The 18,721-nt window shown below is 37.1% G+C and overlaps 2 protein-coding genes across 3 annotated transcripts; one reads left to right on the top strand and one right to left on the bottom strand.

Moving 5' to 3' along the window:
• Positions 1-767: 767 nt before the first annotated feature.
• On the bottom strand, positions 768-3,434 carry LOC135650917 (cyclin-D3-1-like). Of its 2 annotated transcripts, none has more exons than XM_065170609.1 (6): positions 2,860-3,434; positions 2,208-2,294; positions 1,941-2,039; positions 1,655-1,856; positions 1,436-1,557; positions 768-1,317 (listed from the first exon to the last, which is right to left on the bottom strand). In XM_065170609.1, the coding sequence occupies exons 1-6, from the start codon at positions 3,160-3,162 to the stop codon at positions 1,093-1,095; spliced, it is 1,038 nt and encodes a 345-aa protein (XP_065026681.1). In that variant the 5' UTR covers positions 3,163-3,434; the 3' UTR covers positions 768-1,092. The 2 variants fall into 2 exon arrangements, with proteins under 2 accessions (XP_065026681.1, XP_065026682.1); XM_065170610.1 differs by having other exon boundaries at positions 768-1,314; positions 2,860-3,429.
• Positions 3,435-14,050: 10,616 nt separating this feature from the next.
• On the top strand, positions 14,051-16,181 carry LOC135650563 (uncharacterized). Its single transcript, XM_065170035.1, has 2 exons — positions 14,051-14,465; positions 14,537-16,181. Exon 2 carries the CDS (start codon positions 14,556-14,558, stop codon positions 15,846-15,848), a length of 1,293 nt encoding a protein of 430 aa, XP_065026107.1. The 5' UTR covers positions 14,051-14,465; positions 14,537-14,555; the 3' UTR covers positions 15,849-16,181.
• The last annotated feature ends 2,540 nt before the right edge of the window (positions 16,182-18,721 follow it).

Here is an 18,721-nt window from a genome sequence, read left to right as displayed (position 1 = left end):
GCGTAGATGAGACCAAATAGCACGTTTGACAGTGAACAGTGGCCAAAGTGACAGTGCTATGTTGTGTGCCACATAAGTGCACATGTGATAGATACCCTTTAATTGAAGTGGACCTCAGTGGGTTGCTTATCACATGCTACTGTCCTATTTTAATCCAAACTGGTATCAGAAAAATCATATGCATAATTTGCAATGGCCTTTTGCAGATTGGATCTCAGGATTATGTACTTGATTATTGAGGCTAAGTAAAATGCCTAACAGAGGGAGCCAAAAATGAGAGAAGAGGCCTGCAGGGAACAATTCCCCTCATTCTTTATGATCTTGATTTAGAAACTGAAACTTCCAAATAGAAGTCCACCTACAGTCCCACACCCACCTATTATATAGTGGTGTTATGTGACCTTCTCTGCTCCTTGAAGGTTCTTATTGTATGTTGTTGCCTTCCCAAGATTTCTACTGACAGTGGGCTCTTCCTTCATGCCATAGGGTAAGCAAATTCCAGAGTCTAAGCAGACAAGCAGTCAGGTGGTGGGCATTAGAAATACTAGAAAACGATTTTTTAAGTAGATGGTGACAAAGGAACACAGTTCTCTTAAAGAAAAATCCACTTCCTGCTCTCTCTTTTTTTTTTCCCCTTCACATTCTGTTCTTTTTCTTTTCTGTCTGCATTGCTCACTTTTGATCCTTTAAAGAATTTGCTTGCTGGTTTGCTCATCTCAACAAGGAAACCAGTATGTAAATCATTCCTCTCTCACAGCAACTTTACCTAAAAGAGCAACTGATTCTGTCAAATTTATCCTTTTGGCACTTCTCATTCTGATGTTTTATAACAAAAAAAGTTGGTGGCTGCCTCATCCACAGTTAAAAGGCATGAGCAACAGAGAAACTGATTCCACACCTGTATTTTTTGTTTCTACTGTTTCTTTTTGAAGTCATTCTTTCATTCATTCGTTTTTTTTTTGGGGGGTGGGGGTGGGGGTTAAACCCCTGAACACACCAAAATCCTCCCTAACCAAACCAAAATACATGTTCCAAAGCACCAGAACCTCCCAAGAGATGATGAGCAGACAAAACAATACTCCATGAGATTGGTCATCTGCTTATTTTCCTCCTCTTGCTAGCTGGAGAAGTACCAAGACAAGTTGCATGTGACACAACAGTTGCATCATCACTCTTGTAGCTCAGGCATGGAGCATCCAACACCCCAATTGGGCTTTGTGGCACAGAGGATGCTGATAGGCTAACATCTTTAGCTGACTGCTTCCTCATCAATACTTTGTCTTGAATCACTTCATAGCATTCCAACACTCCTTCCTGCTGACACCCATCGAAGACAACAAAAATCATCCAAAGAAGTATAACAACTCTTGCGATCCAAAGTAAATAAACAATTAGTACTGGTCTTTAACTTGAAATAATAATAGAATTGTTTTACCTTTGCAACATGGGAGCAACAAGACAAGGCCTTCTGAACATCCACATTCTGGATTTCTCCCAAAACCAACAGCGCAATGGCCGCAGCAGTCACCGAAGGCCTGAATGCTAAGAAATCAATGCCTGCATGCAATTGCTTCATTCTTAGACATACAACGCTAAACCACCTACTCATGCCACAAATCAAATCCTCAAATTTACAGCTGTGGAAGAAAGGCACCTCTAGTTGTGCTCAAGATGAGTTCGGAGGACCGAACGATCGATGACTGGTTAGGTACATTGTCACCATTGAACTTGTGAAGAAAGAAATCTATGAATGAGAAAGGAGTCACAGCTTGCATCCTCCATTTGAGGGTGTTCAGCACCATCAGCTCCATTCTCATAATGGCCCTAGCTTCAAACACATACTTTGCCTCACCATCCTATTCAAGGCAATCTATAAATGGTTACAAGAGCTATGTTTGTGGAGATTACATCAGTGAATTCTACACCTGATGTTCTCTCACCTGTAAATCTGGGGTCTGAGGGACATCAGTTTTCTCCATCTTGGCAGCCAAAGATAGGCAGGCCACAGATAATAGTCGTGTCATCCATGTCTTGCCTTGCTACAATTATAGATAACAACAAAGAAAAAAGAGGAAAAATTAGTGTATTAGACTAGTCTGTATAACAACATAGGAATCAGACTAAAATAAAGGCTACAATTGACACAAAAGAAAATGGGCAATGAATGCATAAAAGATCATATAACAGGGAATGAACATGATTCTTACTGGGAGTTCATATTCGGAGAGGAACCGATCAAAGTAATTGACAGATAAATAGGCACTCAGTGGTCCAAAATTGTAATAGGCATGAACCTGTTCCATAAGCCAAAAATATGTCAGTGCAGAGCTGAGGAGAGGAAGATATTAGAGAGGAAAATATTAGAGAGGAAAAAGGAAAAGGAAAAGAAGAACCGAAGCTTGATACTAAGAAATCACAACAGCAAACAAACAAGAAAGAGAAGGTTGTTTCCCCCAAACCACATTCCAGGAAGTGCAGACAAAATATTAAGCAAGGGTAAAATAGAAACCAAAATTTTATTATTTCATGGATCAAATAATCCCACCCATTAACCTAAATCATATACTTAAAAATTCTAGATGTAGAAGTGATAAAGAAACTCGTAAATAGGCAGAATAAATCGAATATGCATCTCCATATATGACAGATGCAGGAAGATGAAACAATGCACCAAAAAGAAAAAGGAACGAGAAGGAGAATATGCATCTAGAATAAGTGGTGAATTTATGAATAATAGGTCTTCGTTTTCTTTGAGAAAATCATCAAAAACTCAAAACAATATTCAGCAAGATCAATGGAGGAGACGAAGAACAAGAAAGGGGAAAATAAGAAAAATATTCAGAAAAAAAAGGAACCCACCTTCCACATCCAATCAATAGCATCTCTCCTGATGGAAGGTTCTAATGTCCCTGACCGAAGCCTCTCGCCATAGTCCTCCCTCGGCAGATGCTCCGGCTCTCTCTTGACCAACAAGCTCAAGAACTCATCCGACTGCAGGGGGAAATCCACGAGCAAATCCCCATAAAAATCGCACCTTTTTGGTTCAGGAACCCAACTCAGCCTATGCCCGACCTTCTCCTCCTCATCATCGAAGCCCAGGATGCTGTCATTGTCCTCAGCGCAGAGGAGGGTAGAGGAAGAGCAGTCAAAGCATGGACTCATTGCACAGTGACACAGAAGAGATATAGATGTAGACAAAAGAGTGTGAAAACTTCAATCCAGATAAAAGGTCCCTGTTCCGCCTTCTCCCTCCTCCTCCCCTTCCTTCAAAGAGGACTCCTTTTTATATAGAAAACGAGTTCTATGCTAACAGTATTCCAGAGTTGGAAGAAGGGGAGGAGGAGAGGCGAAGGGGACTCACTGTTGTATAGAGAGGAAAGTAAGGTTTTTTGTTGCCAATGGAGAGAGAGAGAGAGAGAAGAGAGAGAGAGAGAGAGAGAGAGAGTGAGTTTGGTGAGGGGAGAGGAAGACAAAAAAACAAAGGAAAAAAGATTGAAAATATCTTTTTGTGGGATTTGTGGTGGTGGGTTTCAGCTGTGTGGGGTTGTAGGAGTGATGATGAATAGTAAAAGAAAAGTGATGATGTGATAATTGATAGGTGGGAACATTTTTTTTTTCTTTGTGGTGATTATACTGTATATGATATGGTTGTACAAAGTACAAAGACATTGTTTAAGGGGAGGCTTTTTGGGACTCCCAAATTGGGGACCATCACAAATCATAGTGAACTTGCCAGAACACAAATGCCAAGAAGCTCATTAATCTATTTGGTTTGGTGATCAAGATTTCCAATTTATTAGCAGTGATCACATGTGTGCATGAAGTATTACTTCCCTTTCAGATGGAGATCAGTGGATGATGGGCTATTAATTTTCTACAGGCATGAAGTATATTTCCAACAATTCACTTAATACTCATCTACAGTTGTTGTCAAAATCACCAATTCTTTTTTTTAGGTTTCCTGTACCCAATAAAGCAATGGATAAATAATTCATTGTGATCTATTGCCAGTGGATTGTGGTGGATGATTTCGGATGACAATGCATTGCAAAATAGGTTTTTCAAAAATGTTCAATTTTTATGAGGAAAAAATAAAACATTTAGGAGCATCTTCTTTTTATTCCTTGGGATATATATATATATAGTCTTGGATTTGCACAACCTTGAATAGATTACAGTGGCTTGGGAGGGAGACAGCTCACCATCTGGGGGCAGTCAACAGGTATATTACAGGGGAAACTGGAAAGGGTCAATTCTTTTGAGGGACCTTTCAGGCATTGTTGAGGGTAGTTTTGGAAATAGATATGGCAGATTCTGACCAATTAGAGCAGGGCCCAGTCTCCAGTCCTCCTCCTCCTCTTTCTTTCTTTCTTGGGAACTTGTGCACCTATATTTTGTTATTAGAAGAATGAGAAGGCTAATATTTTAAGGTTTCACCCAGAAATATTTTTTTATTAATCCCTAATAACTTTCTTTACAATCATTTTGACTTATTTTTTGTTTTGATGGGGAGCTCATCTCTTGCTGCGTGCAAATTTAATTGTTAGTATAGATGTTTTATATAATTAATTTGTTGTGTTATACTGCAAAGACTCCCCCCACCTCAATCACATTTAAGAATTTGTCATGTTCTCTGAGATATATTCACAGGATAAGATCTAAAAGAAAAAAGGGTTCATGGAGGGATTGCACCTTTCACACAATCTACAAGTGCTAGGAGATGAATGTGTTGGATTTGTTTTTAACATGCAGTGCATTTGTGTAGCTTGATTAATCTTGCACTGAATCACAGCAAAGTCCACAGATTGCTGCTTTGTTTCTGAGTTATGGAAAGTGGAAATGGAGTGTATCATCTGATTATTATCAGAAATCTTCCAAGGGATTCATGAGTTGCAATTTCAATGTCTATATCTTTCATACCTCATGGCCATTCCCTTTGGTCTCCCTTGTCAACAAGTTATCCTGCAATCTAATGTATGTGGAATCCATGGCAATTATTAATGTCATTTTTGCTGCGAGGGATTGATTGTTAGGCATGTGAAGCAACTTTTTATGATTTGTCGTTCATGGAATTGTCTCTTAGATATGATCAATATAAGAAATGAATAGGGATTGAAGAAAGAGGGATTAATATGCACATGAAATGCTTTGTCACTGATAATATTGTCATTCAAATCAGAATGAGAAATGAATGAAAACTTGCGCATCCACCGGTGACTCAGTCGAGCCATCGACTATGAGTATGGTGCCTTTTCATTGGCTGACGCGGATGTTCGTCTTTTGCTTTGCCTACATTCTTCGATCAACCGTCGGGCCCAGTGGCTGACGACCAATGAGAAGGTAAACTTCCCTGGTCGATGGTTCGAACGAGACCGGCGAGCCAAAACCTTCCTTTTAAGAAACAGTGGCCCAAGCAACTAATAAAATAAATAAATATCATCATTAATTCGTATCAAATCCAAACATTAGTTTTTGATCACCAAATCAAATTTCTCAAAATTACAGAGAGAAAAAAAATCAATATCATGCGTCGATTTCTTAGAAATGAAAGGAGGAAAAACACGCTACATTTCTTGTTATCTTCAGCTATCAAATTGCAATGCCGGTGGCTAAGAATAGGTAAGATCTACTAAGCAACATTTTGTATAGGGAAATCACGACACGGGCTAATTAATTACTAGTCGTCTAAGATCGATCGAAGGGTTGCATGTGATCCAGGCTTAATCTATGACCGTTTCCCACCACAATCTACGCCAAGATTGATTACCTGCAACTTAGGTTCCGGTCAACTATACTTCAGATGCACTCAAGATCCATCCACCACCTTTGTCCTCGTAATCCATTATCTATCTAACCCCAAGAGTTGGGTTATTCAGAATCTTGACCATGGACCACCCTGCATCATGGTGTTCTTGCAAGTACGAGAAGGAGGATAACATTGAATATATACCAACTAATTAAGTTTCATAGGACCAGAGTTGTTCTTTACTGAATCAGGTATCAGGAAGAAAGAACAAGGAAGGCACTCAAAGCTTTTACTTTTCAGAATTGCTCCAAAGAGACGAGCCTCCTTTTGAAACGTTCAACTGTTCCTTGTTTCTTGTCCAGCTCTTTCTGTGACTCAGATGAGGAAGGCTTTAAGCATAGACCGTGTCGCATGCACGCCTTTGCAGATCTCCATAAGCTAGCGCACCATCCCTTTCTCTTCGTTTGCAGTCCGGGCCTTTTTCGATCTTTGAATCTATTGGTGAGCAAGGGATGGTGGGTGCATGGCTCTGATATCAGGCACTGATCTCCTTACCACACTCTTTGATCTGTTTTGAGGTTGGAGTTCTTGGAACTGCATTTCTATGCATATCCATCCATGCCCATGCAACTAAACTCTACAAGTGCGTTCGTGCTTCCTCTATTGTATCGGAGCTCCTCTCACACTAAATTACTCCTCGAAAATGATGCATATATTGTAGCTTTAAGAGCTTAGGACGACTGATCAAAAGTTCCTGGGATCTGCAAAGGCAAGCGCAGTGTACTGCAACTACGTACGTACCGGCAGTCCCGTGGGTTAAAACTGTTCAGTTCGCATGTTTAGCTGCTGACAGGAAATTTATGATCGCAAAACATACAGACTTCAGATTAGTTTAGATTGTATGTAATCTAATAGTGGCACCGTCTCGAGAGCTGATGAGCGTCTCCCTTGGCACAGAAAGGTCATATACGTCTGAAGCTGCAAGTTGTGTTTATTATCGACTCTTGAAGTTGTATCTCGTCAGTTTTGATGCTCACTGACGCCATCCAAGTTGTTTGTCTACATCGAGGCACTCGAACCATCTATTTCAGGTTAATTTGCTGGCAAAAAAGCTCGAAAGAGAGAGTCAGATTGTAGTGTCTTTTGCGTATTAATCGGACAAGTACTCCTGCTTCCACCATATATATATAACTTCAGGTCTGGAGGGTGTAATGCTTGCCGGAGACTCCAACTTCAGGTCCAGTCAACTTAATATACACATCAACTTGACTTGAGAGTGTTCGCCTTGTCTCCTAATCTTGAAGGAGGACAAAACCCCCACCGTTTTGGAGCCAAATACTTACTTCAAACATCATTAACGTACTAACACAGAAATTTGTAGCTTATTACAAACACCATTAAGGCTCAAACTCTCTTTCCTAGAAAACATTGAAGGACATTACAGCGTTTGCCTTGCAAACTGTTCTTCGTTGGCCATCAGGCTTGCAAATATCTCAAATAATAGATAGCTCTAACACTAAGGTTCTTCCTACTATGATTCCTTGAACATTATGTTCCCCCCTCCTTGGTGCTTCTCACACTGGACACTCAATGCACCAATTGTTTACTGTCTTCTGACCTTTTGAGCACATTGTCTGCGTTGGATGGTGCCATGCACGCATGAACTCAACTGGTTTGGACTGTCATAGCTTAGGATGAGTAACGCACATATAGCAGGCAGATGGAGTGGTGCCGAGAGCATCAGTGAGGTAGTCATTGGGCGGTGGTGGTCAAAATGACACCAGCAAGGTCGTTAAACAAAAAAAAAGACCTCGTGCAGAGGCACCCTCGGTGGTGATGTGCTTTTTAAGGGCTCATGAACAAGATAAAGAAGTAGTTTAGTGTGTAGCAGATACCAAGGAGTACTTTGAGGTGTTGCTTTCACGTATCTTCTATGGTGGTGTTGCTTGCTGCTACATATGGCTCTGAGATCACATTGGCGTGGAAAGATACACATCAGTTCCTCGTTTTGAATTCGCCCAAACTCCAAAGAGGAGCAGAAAGTCTCTTGCCATGAATGAAAGAAATTTTGTTGGGTAATTTATCAAAAATAAAAATAAATAACTTGTGATGTTTGCACTTCTCAATTAACATGAACATTTAAGTTAACGCATATACAACATGAACTATATAGGTTTGTGTAATGCATGATTTGAGGTGGCATTACAACCAGAGGCCCAATCTAGATGAGAACATGCATGGATTTAAAACATGGCTGCTGCATCTAATTGGCCTCTTTTGCTCACAAAGTACAGAATCAAATACGCCACACATAGAATTCAGCAGCAGAGAAGGCATTGTAGAGTAATTACATATAATAAGACTGCATTGTGAATACTGATTACTTTGTAGGCATAAACATGAGAGTGAGCCAACTCTTCGTCAGCATAACTTCCAAATAGTCAGTGGCTTGTCAAGGACCAAATCGAAACAGACAAACATAAAGCATCACAGTTGTAGTCAAAGACGACTTTGGTGAAAGATGATTAGGGATCTGATCATGCAAAATCGAGCACGGCAATCCATAAACTTGATGGGCAGTTTAGAATAGAATATAATTGCTCAAAGCTTGTTTAATGGTTATTATCACAGTTCGTAACACTGCTTGATAATACAATACGGACAGTACATATCAATTCAATAAAAATGCAACATGTGGCGTATCGAATGGTTATGAAATGAGTATCTCAAAACGAGCGATATGAGGTTTATACCGAGTCGTACAATCAAAACTCAATAATCGTTGAATTTCGATTGATATCGATCAAAGGCTTAGATTTGATCGGTTTGAATGGTAAATTTAATCAGAATTTGCTCAAAGAGTTTTTAAATCCTTCTCCCTATCTTTCAATCCCTTTTACTCTTTTTCACTTTTCCAGCTCTCTTAAACTCATTTGTATTTATATATCTCTCTCGTTCTCACTTTTTTACTATCTAAAAAATGTATATAATTTATGGATTGGATCAAATTTGAAAAACTCATTTGGGATGTTTAATACTTAATTTAGAGGATGGTCACTTTAATCAAGAGATGATGTATATTTTTTAAGATTTTTATTGATTGATGAGATAATTAATCTTATTCTATGTGATTAACGTCTATTATGTTATTTGACATATTTATGATAGTTGAATAGGATTTATTAGAAGTAATTAATAATTTTAATGTTGTGATTGGTATGTTTAATATCGATTTAATTGAAATTAGATATATATTGACTGAAATATATGTATTCAATGTGTATTACGATAATTTACATATTTATGATGGTAGAAGAGGGTTGATAAGATTTTAATTATTTTTTTTAATATTATGATTAATGATTTTAATGATGTTTTTAATTAAATTTTGACTCATATTAGGTCAAAATATATTAATCCTGTGATTAGTAAATTTTATGATGATTTCATTATAAATTAAATAATATAAGGTTAATTTTATGTATTTAATGCTTTTCAATATATTTGACATATTTAGTGTGATACAAAAAAGTAAATTATGGAGTAATTAGGTTTTTTAATAGTATGATTAGTCTAATTGATGATGATTTATCACTATTTGAATAAGATTGGGTTATTTTTATATATTTAATTCTTGTTAGGATTTTTGACATATTTATAATGTAAAATAGGGCTAATTAGGGAGTAAATAACTTTTTAATACTATGATTAATAAATTTAATGATGACTGCATCACCCATATTATGTCGATTCTATATATTTAATGTCTATTAGGGTGATTGACATATTCATAGTGGCAAAGTAGGGTTTATTACATATAATCATAACTTGTTATTTAAAATTTAATAAAAATTAGGCAAATCGTAACTTATTAATTTGATTTTTTTAAAAAAATATTACACGAAAGGAACAAATTCATATTAATGCTTGAAATCATATACTATTTAGACAATAATTATCATTATTGGTAATATATTTATTATGATTATATTGATCGGGGTAGATGAAACATTCAACTAAAGCAATATTTGATTAACAATTATCTCGATGTTATAAAATAGAAAAAGATTTTAATGGAGATCTATCGATATAACAAAATAGGCAAGGGATAATGTAATTAAAAAAAAAGCGAAGGAAGATGAAGAATACCTACCATAAGGCTACGTAGAAATTTATTTACAATAAAAATGAGGATCGTAGCGATGATTTGAGCTCAGATTTTAAAGCTAATATTTGTACATCACTAAACCAATTAGTATATGTATGAGAATGTAATGAGGCGTTGGCGACATGATTCACAATGAGGGTATGATAGTGACAATAGATCTATGCCATAAGGATTTTAGAGGACTGTTAGTATGAGGCAATCAACCGTCTCTCCACCTTAGTCGAATAGGATTTATAGTATGAGGCAGGATAAAATTCATGATTTTATTAAAGAATTTGACATAGACCAACACATAATATTATTGATATTGATCTATAAATGTATCTTGCACAAATAATAAAATCGATAAAAAAATAATACTAATATAAAAGAAAAGAAACTAGACATAAGTAAGATAAAAAGGAAAGTTATTTAGAAATAACACTAATTTAAACTAACTACTTACATGGTAGCGACTATGCATAGAGTCGGAGAGTTCAACATTATTGGCATAGGTTTCGGAAACTCTTTTTAATTTTTTTAATTATTAGCTAATATTAAATTAATTAAAATTAAGTTGTATAAATTAAAATTTAAAAATATTATGGTTTTTCAATATTTTGCAAAAGTAAGAAATGTCATGTGAGCAATCCAACATCATGTCACCTTACAAGTTTGATATCAAATTAGCACTGATAAAAATATTTATCGTTCTTCACACATGTCTTCACGATTGAATAATGATCGGAGATCCAATATAATCGTTTATCTAAAAAAAAAAAATATTATTATTATTATTATTATTATATATAATTTAAATATTAAAGTGACTTTTGTCCCGAATACTCCCAATACAATAATCATGCATGATTATGTTTTTAAATCTCTGACGCGTTCCACATCTTACCACAGACATTGAACTTTAAGTTATCTTCGAAATTAGAGGGATCATCAAAATCTGCCGTACCACTGTCAATAAATTTGATCACTGTTTTTTGTTTCTTCATTAAGTTCTTCCTCGGCAAATAAACCGGATTTGATCATGTTGTCCTCATTCACCATCATTCAATGGTGAGACCGGAGATGATGAGGCTCGGCATGATTCTGACCTCTGCTGTCCTCACCTTGCTCCTTTATATCACCTGTCCTTTTCCTGTAGTCACTCTCTCAGTGTTGTGCATCGAAGGTGTGCATCAAAATGGTTGGAGACAGTGCATCCCCATAAATTTGAATGCCGTTCACGGATCCAAGATGCTTTGACTGCTTGCCGTAGAGATGAGCAAAGTCTCCTCCTTTACCCTTCCTTCCGTACGATCGCTTGAATGCGATCTTCCCTATCGCACATCCAACCTAAAGATGAGCCTAAAGTTTTGATTCAAACGGTCGATCAACTTAAAAAAGATGAGTCTAACTGTCCAACCCAACAATAGAAATGTTTCTTATCGTTATATTTATCACCGCGTGTCTTGGATCGTGTGATGAAACTCTCGTCATAGTTAATCGAGCCAATACACCTTTTTCCAACTTGAATTAAGAGTTCGTGTGCTCACATACCATGAAATAAACCATATTAAAATGTTGGCAAGCGACCATATGTGTGGCAACTTACCACACATTAATTACCACCAAAAGCCAAAAAATTGAAGTTATTTTGGACCGTTCATTGAGATTCCAACCATCCCGCAACGTGAGGAAATCGAAATAATAATAATAATAACAATACACTTAATTTAGTAGCAGGAACGAATGATGGGTGGAGCTTCACATGATTCGCACACATGAAAAGGGTGTACGGCGAGGGGAATCGTTGGGTCCTACCGTACCCTTTGTGTGGAGCGGAGTGAGGCCGGTGGCTTCCGGTGTAGGGTGTTTCATTTGGCTTCCTTTTGGATTTATATAATGAGGTGGAGGAGAGCCCACACGAGGAGAGGGGAGACACCTCTCTCTATTATTGTTGTTCTTATTATTATCCTGCACTGTCTAAATTTTCACTAGCCGTCACTCACCAACAAAAAAAGGAAATAGGAAGAGACGGAGATGACATCCTGCGCTAGATTTTATCTTTCATATTGATTACGATACTTTTTTTGGAACGGTTGGGTTAATTACGTATTATCTTTAGTATTTTTATTTTTTATATTTTAAAAAATAAATTGATATCTATATAAATTATATGAAAGTAAAATATTTAGATTCATTTATTCTAACATTATCAATTTTACCGATAGAAACATCTCAATTAGTGACGACGGACAACGATATTGCTGGGGCCACAAGTAAATGTTGTAGATGAGCAAAACGATAACGAAAGGTAAAAACTATTTTATATCTACATTGATGTTGACGTAGATGTAGAGCAACATCGTTCGGTATCTACATCGACGATTATTTTATCGTTCGGTAACTATAATGACATCGACATGGATGTAGAGCGATCATCACCTATTGTCGTTATTCTCATCATTCATAATAGTCATTCGTAACCCCCCAACAGCATTATTGTTTGTCAAGATTATTTTTTTATTTTTATATTTTTATTGATAAAATTAATGATGTTGAGGTAATTAGACATAGATGTATTACTTATATAACCATAATGATATCAATATAACTTTTCAAAATATAAGAATTAAAATATTAAGATTAACTAATCACAGAAGATAATATGTCTACGAGGGTTAGCTAAAGTTTTAGATTCATAATCAGATTTAGAGAAGTACTAATGGGTTATATTTGTTACTATGTAAATACCTAATGTTTTTACTATTTAGCATGAGAAAGTACCAAATATAGGTTACTTTTTTGAACATATATTTAGAGAAAAAAAGTTATAAAATTCTTTAAGTGTTCGATAAAAATTATTTTTTAAATATGTATTAATTTTGTTTGATAAAATTATATTTTAAAATAAATTAAATATTATATAAAATTTGTCATTCTAATATTTTTAATATTATATATATATATAATATTTACTTAAAAATAATGTATATAATCTTAAAAAATTGTATGGCTCGTATATATAATAAATAAAAATCATAATCATAAAAATGAATATAAAATATTTATAAAAATAAAAAATATTAGTAATCTTATGGTTTTAGGTAATATCATATGGTACTTTGGGAATTTAAAAATTTATATTAGCATTCTACAAATATTAAAATGCATTATAATCTCTAGGCTAAATACGATTTTTTTTTAAAAAAAAATTACCAAATATTAATTTATATTTAAAATATGCATTGGGCTCACAATGCATATTTTAAATATATTCCCAAACCTACCTACTCATTGTCTTTCTTATCCAGAGAGACTATGGGAAAAAGAAAAAAAGAAAAAAATTATTTTAAGTTTTACATGAGAATGGTAGTATGGATTTTGTATTTAGATTTGGGTTTCTAAAGTTCTACCCCTTGAATTCATTATTCTCATATAATAAAATTATTGATTTTTCTCCATATATTGGTAAACAATGTCAAAACATATAAATCTTATATTTATTATTTTAATTTTGTATTTTATCAATGATATTTTTTTTTGTTTTCTAGCATAGTTTTATTACTTATATTTATTATTCTTAAATACAAAAATAATATGCGTTTTAAAAATGTCAAATTTATTTTCTGAGTATATTCTATTTTGCACTTTTAAGTTAAGTCAGTGGCTGATGAATTCCTTGTGTTTGCAAGTCTGTGTCTGTGGTGTGGACCCATAGAGGAAATATGGTGGGTTGGTCCAATTCAAGTCTCGGTCTTCATTTGAACGAGACCGACCTTCGTTTGCCATCTGATACGGTGCTCCCCTGTACTCGCGTCGGTTATCATTACCGTTGCAGCCTATCCAATTGGTAGGAACACACCGCGACGTGAGTGATCCAATCCAAGCCGTTCAAATTAATCAACTCTCAATAGGAGATAACTAATTTGATTCAGTACATAATTTCCCAAAGTATATTAAAGTTGATAAGACATCGAATAATTCTATCCCACCCGAAATTGAATTCAAAATCATGATCAAAATCACATGATCAACTCATCAAGATTTCTCTAGATCTCATCATCGTTCCCCATGGCAATCCAACTCGGCCAACCAACCACTCAACAGAGTACAGCGTAGGGTAAGTTTGACAGCCTGACATCTACGGCACAACCTCATTTCCGTGAAACAGTAGCAACCTCCCCTTCCGTTCCCTAATTTACTCCCTCGCCTCTCTCTCTCTCTCTCTCTCTCCTCCGAATATATACTGCGCACCCTCGCCGCTTCCTCTCTGCCTTCCAGTGGCGTTCCTTCCCCATTGCGATTCCATTTCTCCACCTTCATCTTTTTCTTCTTCTTCCCACCGCCGGGGACTGGCGGTGGAGACCGAGGTCTGATCTGGTGTTTATTGTCTCCGCCATCGGGATCTGGTCGCCCACCATGGAAGCGGAGCGAATGCGGCTGCTGATGCTCCTTTGGCTGAGACGCTTGAGCACCCGTGTGGCCCTCGTGGGTGGTAACCACACCGCCGCCCGCTTTTGCTCTCGCTAAGCTCGTCGCCGCCTCCCCGCCGGCCTTTTCGTTCGTTCTCAGGTTTGATTTCTCCTCTTTGGTTTCCCTTCTTTGGGAAAAGAGAAGTCTCTTGATCGCTGCCGCCGTAGCAGTATAAGCGGCATCTGCACAATGAAGGGTCCTCCCAGGGCTACCAGACGCCATGGAGAGAGCCACGCTGCCGCCGCAGGTGGCGGAGATCAGCTCGTGATCAGTCTTCCCCACCCACGAGTGCTCCGCGTTATCGCCAGGTCGGTGCTCGTAACGGTTGCCATACTCGCCTATCCCTGGCTTAGATCCATGCTTCCGCCGGACGGCACATGCTCCCTCTTGTCCCCACACCGGTGGACTGACGACCCCTTCCTCCTCCCTATGCTCCTCCGCGATCTGAGGCGCGAGGGGCTGCTCGTAGCCGGCGCAAGCGACGCCGCTCTCTTCCTCGGAAACCCCGGCTCGCGGCTCGCCTTCGTGAAGCAGAACAAGATGCACCCTGTCATGTCGGAGGCCAGTCGGATGGCCGTTCGTGACCGCTCTGTCGACTTTGTGCTCGCCGCCGACGATTTCTGCGACGCCTCCTTTATGTTTGTTGAAAGGATTCTGAGAGTTGGAGGCGTCACTATCGTTCGACTGAGCTCGGATCCATGGCACACCTTCAATTTTCCAGCGAATTACAGGATCGTCTACATCCGGCGCTTCGGTTCCACCATCGTCGGGATCAAGAAGACGGCCCACGCCATTGCCCTCAAAGACGAACACGCTGACGAATTTATGGGCTCACGAACAGGGAGGAAGCTGCTCACCCTCCCAGAATCAATGGAAATGCCGAACGGACTCGAGGACGAAAATGCAGCTGATTTCATCGGCACTCATATCGGGAGGAAATTGCTTGCCGTGCCGGAATCGATCATTGGCGTATTGAATGGATTAGAGGATGCATTGCTGGAGCCGCCTTCCGATCGAAAAGCCTCGACAAGGGCCATGAAGAGGACGAGGTTTCTCTCCAATCTGTTGGCCGGCTCGCTCAACGAGTACTCGAGAAGGGTGTTCATCGATGTCGGAATGCCCGGGAGGGCCACGATCGACAAGTGGTTCAATAAGCATTACCCCAAAAGGAACTCCGAGTTCGAGATCATCAAACTGGATGTCGTGGGCGAAGTTAAGTATGCAAGTGTGGCCAGTGGGATAGCCGGGTGGCTGTCGAAGAATTTGAGGGAAGAGGAGTATGTGGTGATGAAGGCGGAGGCCGAGGTGGTGGAGGAGATGGTGAGGGAAGGCGCCACTGGGCTGGTGGATGAGCTGTTCTTGGAGTGCAAGACCCAGTGGCACAAGCAAGGGAAGGGGAGAAGGAGGGCTTACTGGGAGTGCCTGGCCCTCTATGGGAGGCTCAGGGATGAGGGAATTTCTGTCCACCAGTGGTGGGGTTGAAAAGAGACCAGTCAAGTCTTGAGTAAGGGAACCAATATATGAGCTTTGCTCACCCTTGTGATGTTCCCATGACGCGTTAAGACTGGGCTTCAACCATGAGGAACACAGTCTCCTCTGCTCTATCTATTTAACGTGTGTGGCTTTGCTTTGCATTCATCTAGTGTTTTGCTTTGTGTTAGATTAAGGTTGAACTATGAGGAGAATTGTGATGTGCTACTAGCGCGAGTCTCCTCGCTCTATCCGTTTTATGTGTCTTTGCTTTGCTTTCGTTAGTTATGTTGTTCTAGCGTGGTTGCCTTTGAAATATCATCTAGTATTTGCTTTGTTGTGGTATATCCTTGCTTGTGCAAGTATCTACTATTTGCTTTGTTATAAAATATTTGCCTCTGAATTAGGTATTCACATTCATCTCCTTGGAAAATTATTGGTAAGAATATACAATGTTAGTTATCTGAATCCAAATTCAAGCATAGAGTTAGGTATTCAGATCTAAAATTTAATCTAACTTAGTTTTGAATCTCTGAATTTATTCGAATAACTCAAACAAAGTGCCCTTAAAGGAATCGAATAGACATATATATTCATTTTCTTGCAAGTATTTCTTAGATATTGGAGCCCATCTTAAGCCCAATTGAAAATAGCTGAAGCTGATTTAAGTGAGTCAAGTAGATTCGTAACAAAAAAAAAAAAAAAAAAATCAATCGGTTTTATTCCTAAAACAAACCTGCATATGCAATTCTAAAATTGTAATAGATTGTTCAAATGAAAGGAAATAGAAATTGGATAATTTTATATGTATTCTTGAAACGAAGAAAACTAGAATTTCTTGGAATTGAAATATCACTTCGAACGTTTTATAATTTGCATATAGAGGCTTGAATTAATGTACAACTTTTTTGAATCGATATATGGCATTTTAAAATTTGCCAATTGATTGGCAAATTTTCTGATTTGGTTGCCTTTGATGCTGTAGATAATAATTACTCATTTTTGAGGTAATATATGGATGGTTTCTCTTTTGTCAGAAAAAAAAAAAATTATTTTTTCAAACTAACATATTCATCGATCACAAGAAGTGTAAAGTTTTTAAATGAATTAATATATTGTGATCAGCAATAGAAAAACATCAAAATAAGACTAAGGATCAATTTCTAATCTCCAAGTAATGTTATCAAGAAGCAATTTAATTCCTATTAGCACTCTGAAAATACTTATCAATCATAATAGCTCTAAAGCTTTTCTGTTTATTTTGGATCATCATTTAATTGTATGAAAACATTACATTAATAATAACTCTAAACACTCAAAGATGATGTAACTATCATATGGTATGTCATGTTGTTACTATTGTCCAAAGATATTTGTTCCCTTCAAATCAAAGATTCATCATATTATCCAATAAATCTAAATATGTCTTGCATGTTGTGAATAATTAATATTTTGATGATGTATATTGCTCACGTACTATGAGCGATTGTTCACATAAATTGCGTGCAATCGTTACTCTAATGTTATAGTCATTGAAATAGTATTTAGATTGTGAACAGTCTCTACATGAGCAAAAACTTCAAAAAAAAAGAAAAAAAGAGTATTTAGAATGTGCTATTTAAATATGGTTATTTGAAATTAGAGAGCTTTGTGAACATAAACACAAAGAACAAGACCAACACCATGATGTTGACTTAATTCACTTATTCAGACTCGTGCAAAGTACATCATGAACATAAGCACAGTGACCAAAACCAACGCCGTGGTGTTGACCTAATTTGCTGATTCAAACACGTGCAAAGAACATCATGAAAACACCTCTAAGAAAATTGAAGAGGATCGATTAATTATGGTTCAATAAGTCATACCAAACCACTCACCAAGTTTGAATCCTTCAAAGTGGTAAAGGAACAAAGGGAAACCGTGGCTCATACCACTCTAAGCATAAAACTGTTATTTTGTTATTGTTATAAGAATTTTTTTTTATATAATTAAAATTAAATAATGATATATCAATATCAGACTAGTGTATCGTTAGATGTCATGCTCGATGAAATATCTTTGTCATTACATTGTAATCAGTAGAAAGTAACCATGTTAGACTCACATGGTTTTATCTTCTCATTTCTTTTTATTTTTTTATAAAACCTCGATTAGTGATGAAGTAGGCACCATCTAGTATGAGACCCACATCTCTTAATCGAGTTAATATCAACACTTTGCGGTGTGATTTCTCATCACAACGCCCAACGTCACGATGCCACTATTACTCTCGACCACTAGTAGAACCAACCAAAGTTCTACCATCATAACTCCCTATAATATTGTTGACAGTAATCTGTTGCCCACAGTAAGGTTGATGACCACGATACATCATCACTCTAAGTTGTACTATCATAGACAATAAATTATTTGTTGATATAGGTGATCACTCGTGATGACCATCTATAATAAAAACTCTCAATATCACCGCCCTTTTGTGTCATCGCATAGCTTATGTAGTTGCTACTTATGTAATTGTTATTGTTTGTAAAACCATTACTTGTGATAGGGCCAATGACTAAGGTAAACCGCCACCTTTCATAGCTCATCAACCAAAATCGAGTAGCATGTTTCCGTATGTGGTTCCACTCGTGTGGGTGAGGAAACGTTTATAACTTGCAATAACAATCGCAAACAAAATAAGCAAATAGATTGAATAACACTTTCTAAGTCGATAATATAAATAAATTTAATATAGAATAGATATAATATTACTATAATTTAATGTATATTTGATTTTAAAATATGGTTTTGATGTATGAAAAAATATCATGATGCTACTATTATATGAAAAAAAATTAATGGACAATAGATCAAGACCAATGGAATATCTCTATTGGATC

This window comes from Musa acuminata, chromosome BXJ3-10, assembly GCF_036884655.1.
Source record: "Musa acuminata AAA Group cultivar baxijiao chromosome BXJ3-10, Cavendish_Baxijiao_AAA, whole genome shotgun sequence".
In the NCBI taxonomy this organism is placed as follows: domain Eukaryota; kingdom Viridiplantae; phylum Streptophyta; class Magnoliopsida; order Zingiberales; family Musaceae; genus Musa; species Musa acuminata.
This window is presented reverse-complemented; position numbering and strand designations above follow the sequence as displayed.

Bases quoted from the DNA above. Each gene is read 5' to 3' on its own strand.
- LOC135650563 (XM_065170035.1), top strand. From the start codon at position 14,556: ATGAAGGGTCCTCCCAGGGCTACCAGACGCCATGGAGAGAGCCACGCT.
- LOC135650917 (XM_065170609.1), bottom strand. From the start codon at position 3,162: ATGAGTCCATGCTTTGACTGCTCTTCCTCTACCCTCCTCTGCGCTGAG. The intron at 2,040-2,207 runs GTAAGAATCATG...CTATAATTGTAG, and splicing joins TCTCCGAATATGAACTCCCA to CAAGGCAAGACATGGATGAC. The intron at 1,857-1,940 runs GTGAGAGAACAT...TGCCTTGAATAG, and splicing joins CTCAGACCCCAGATTTACAG to GATGGTGAGGCAAAGTATGT.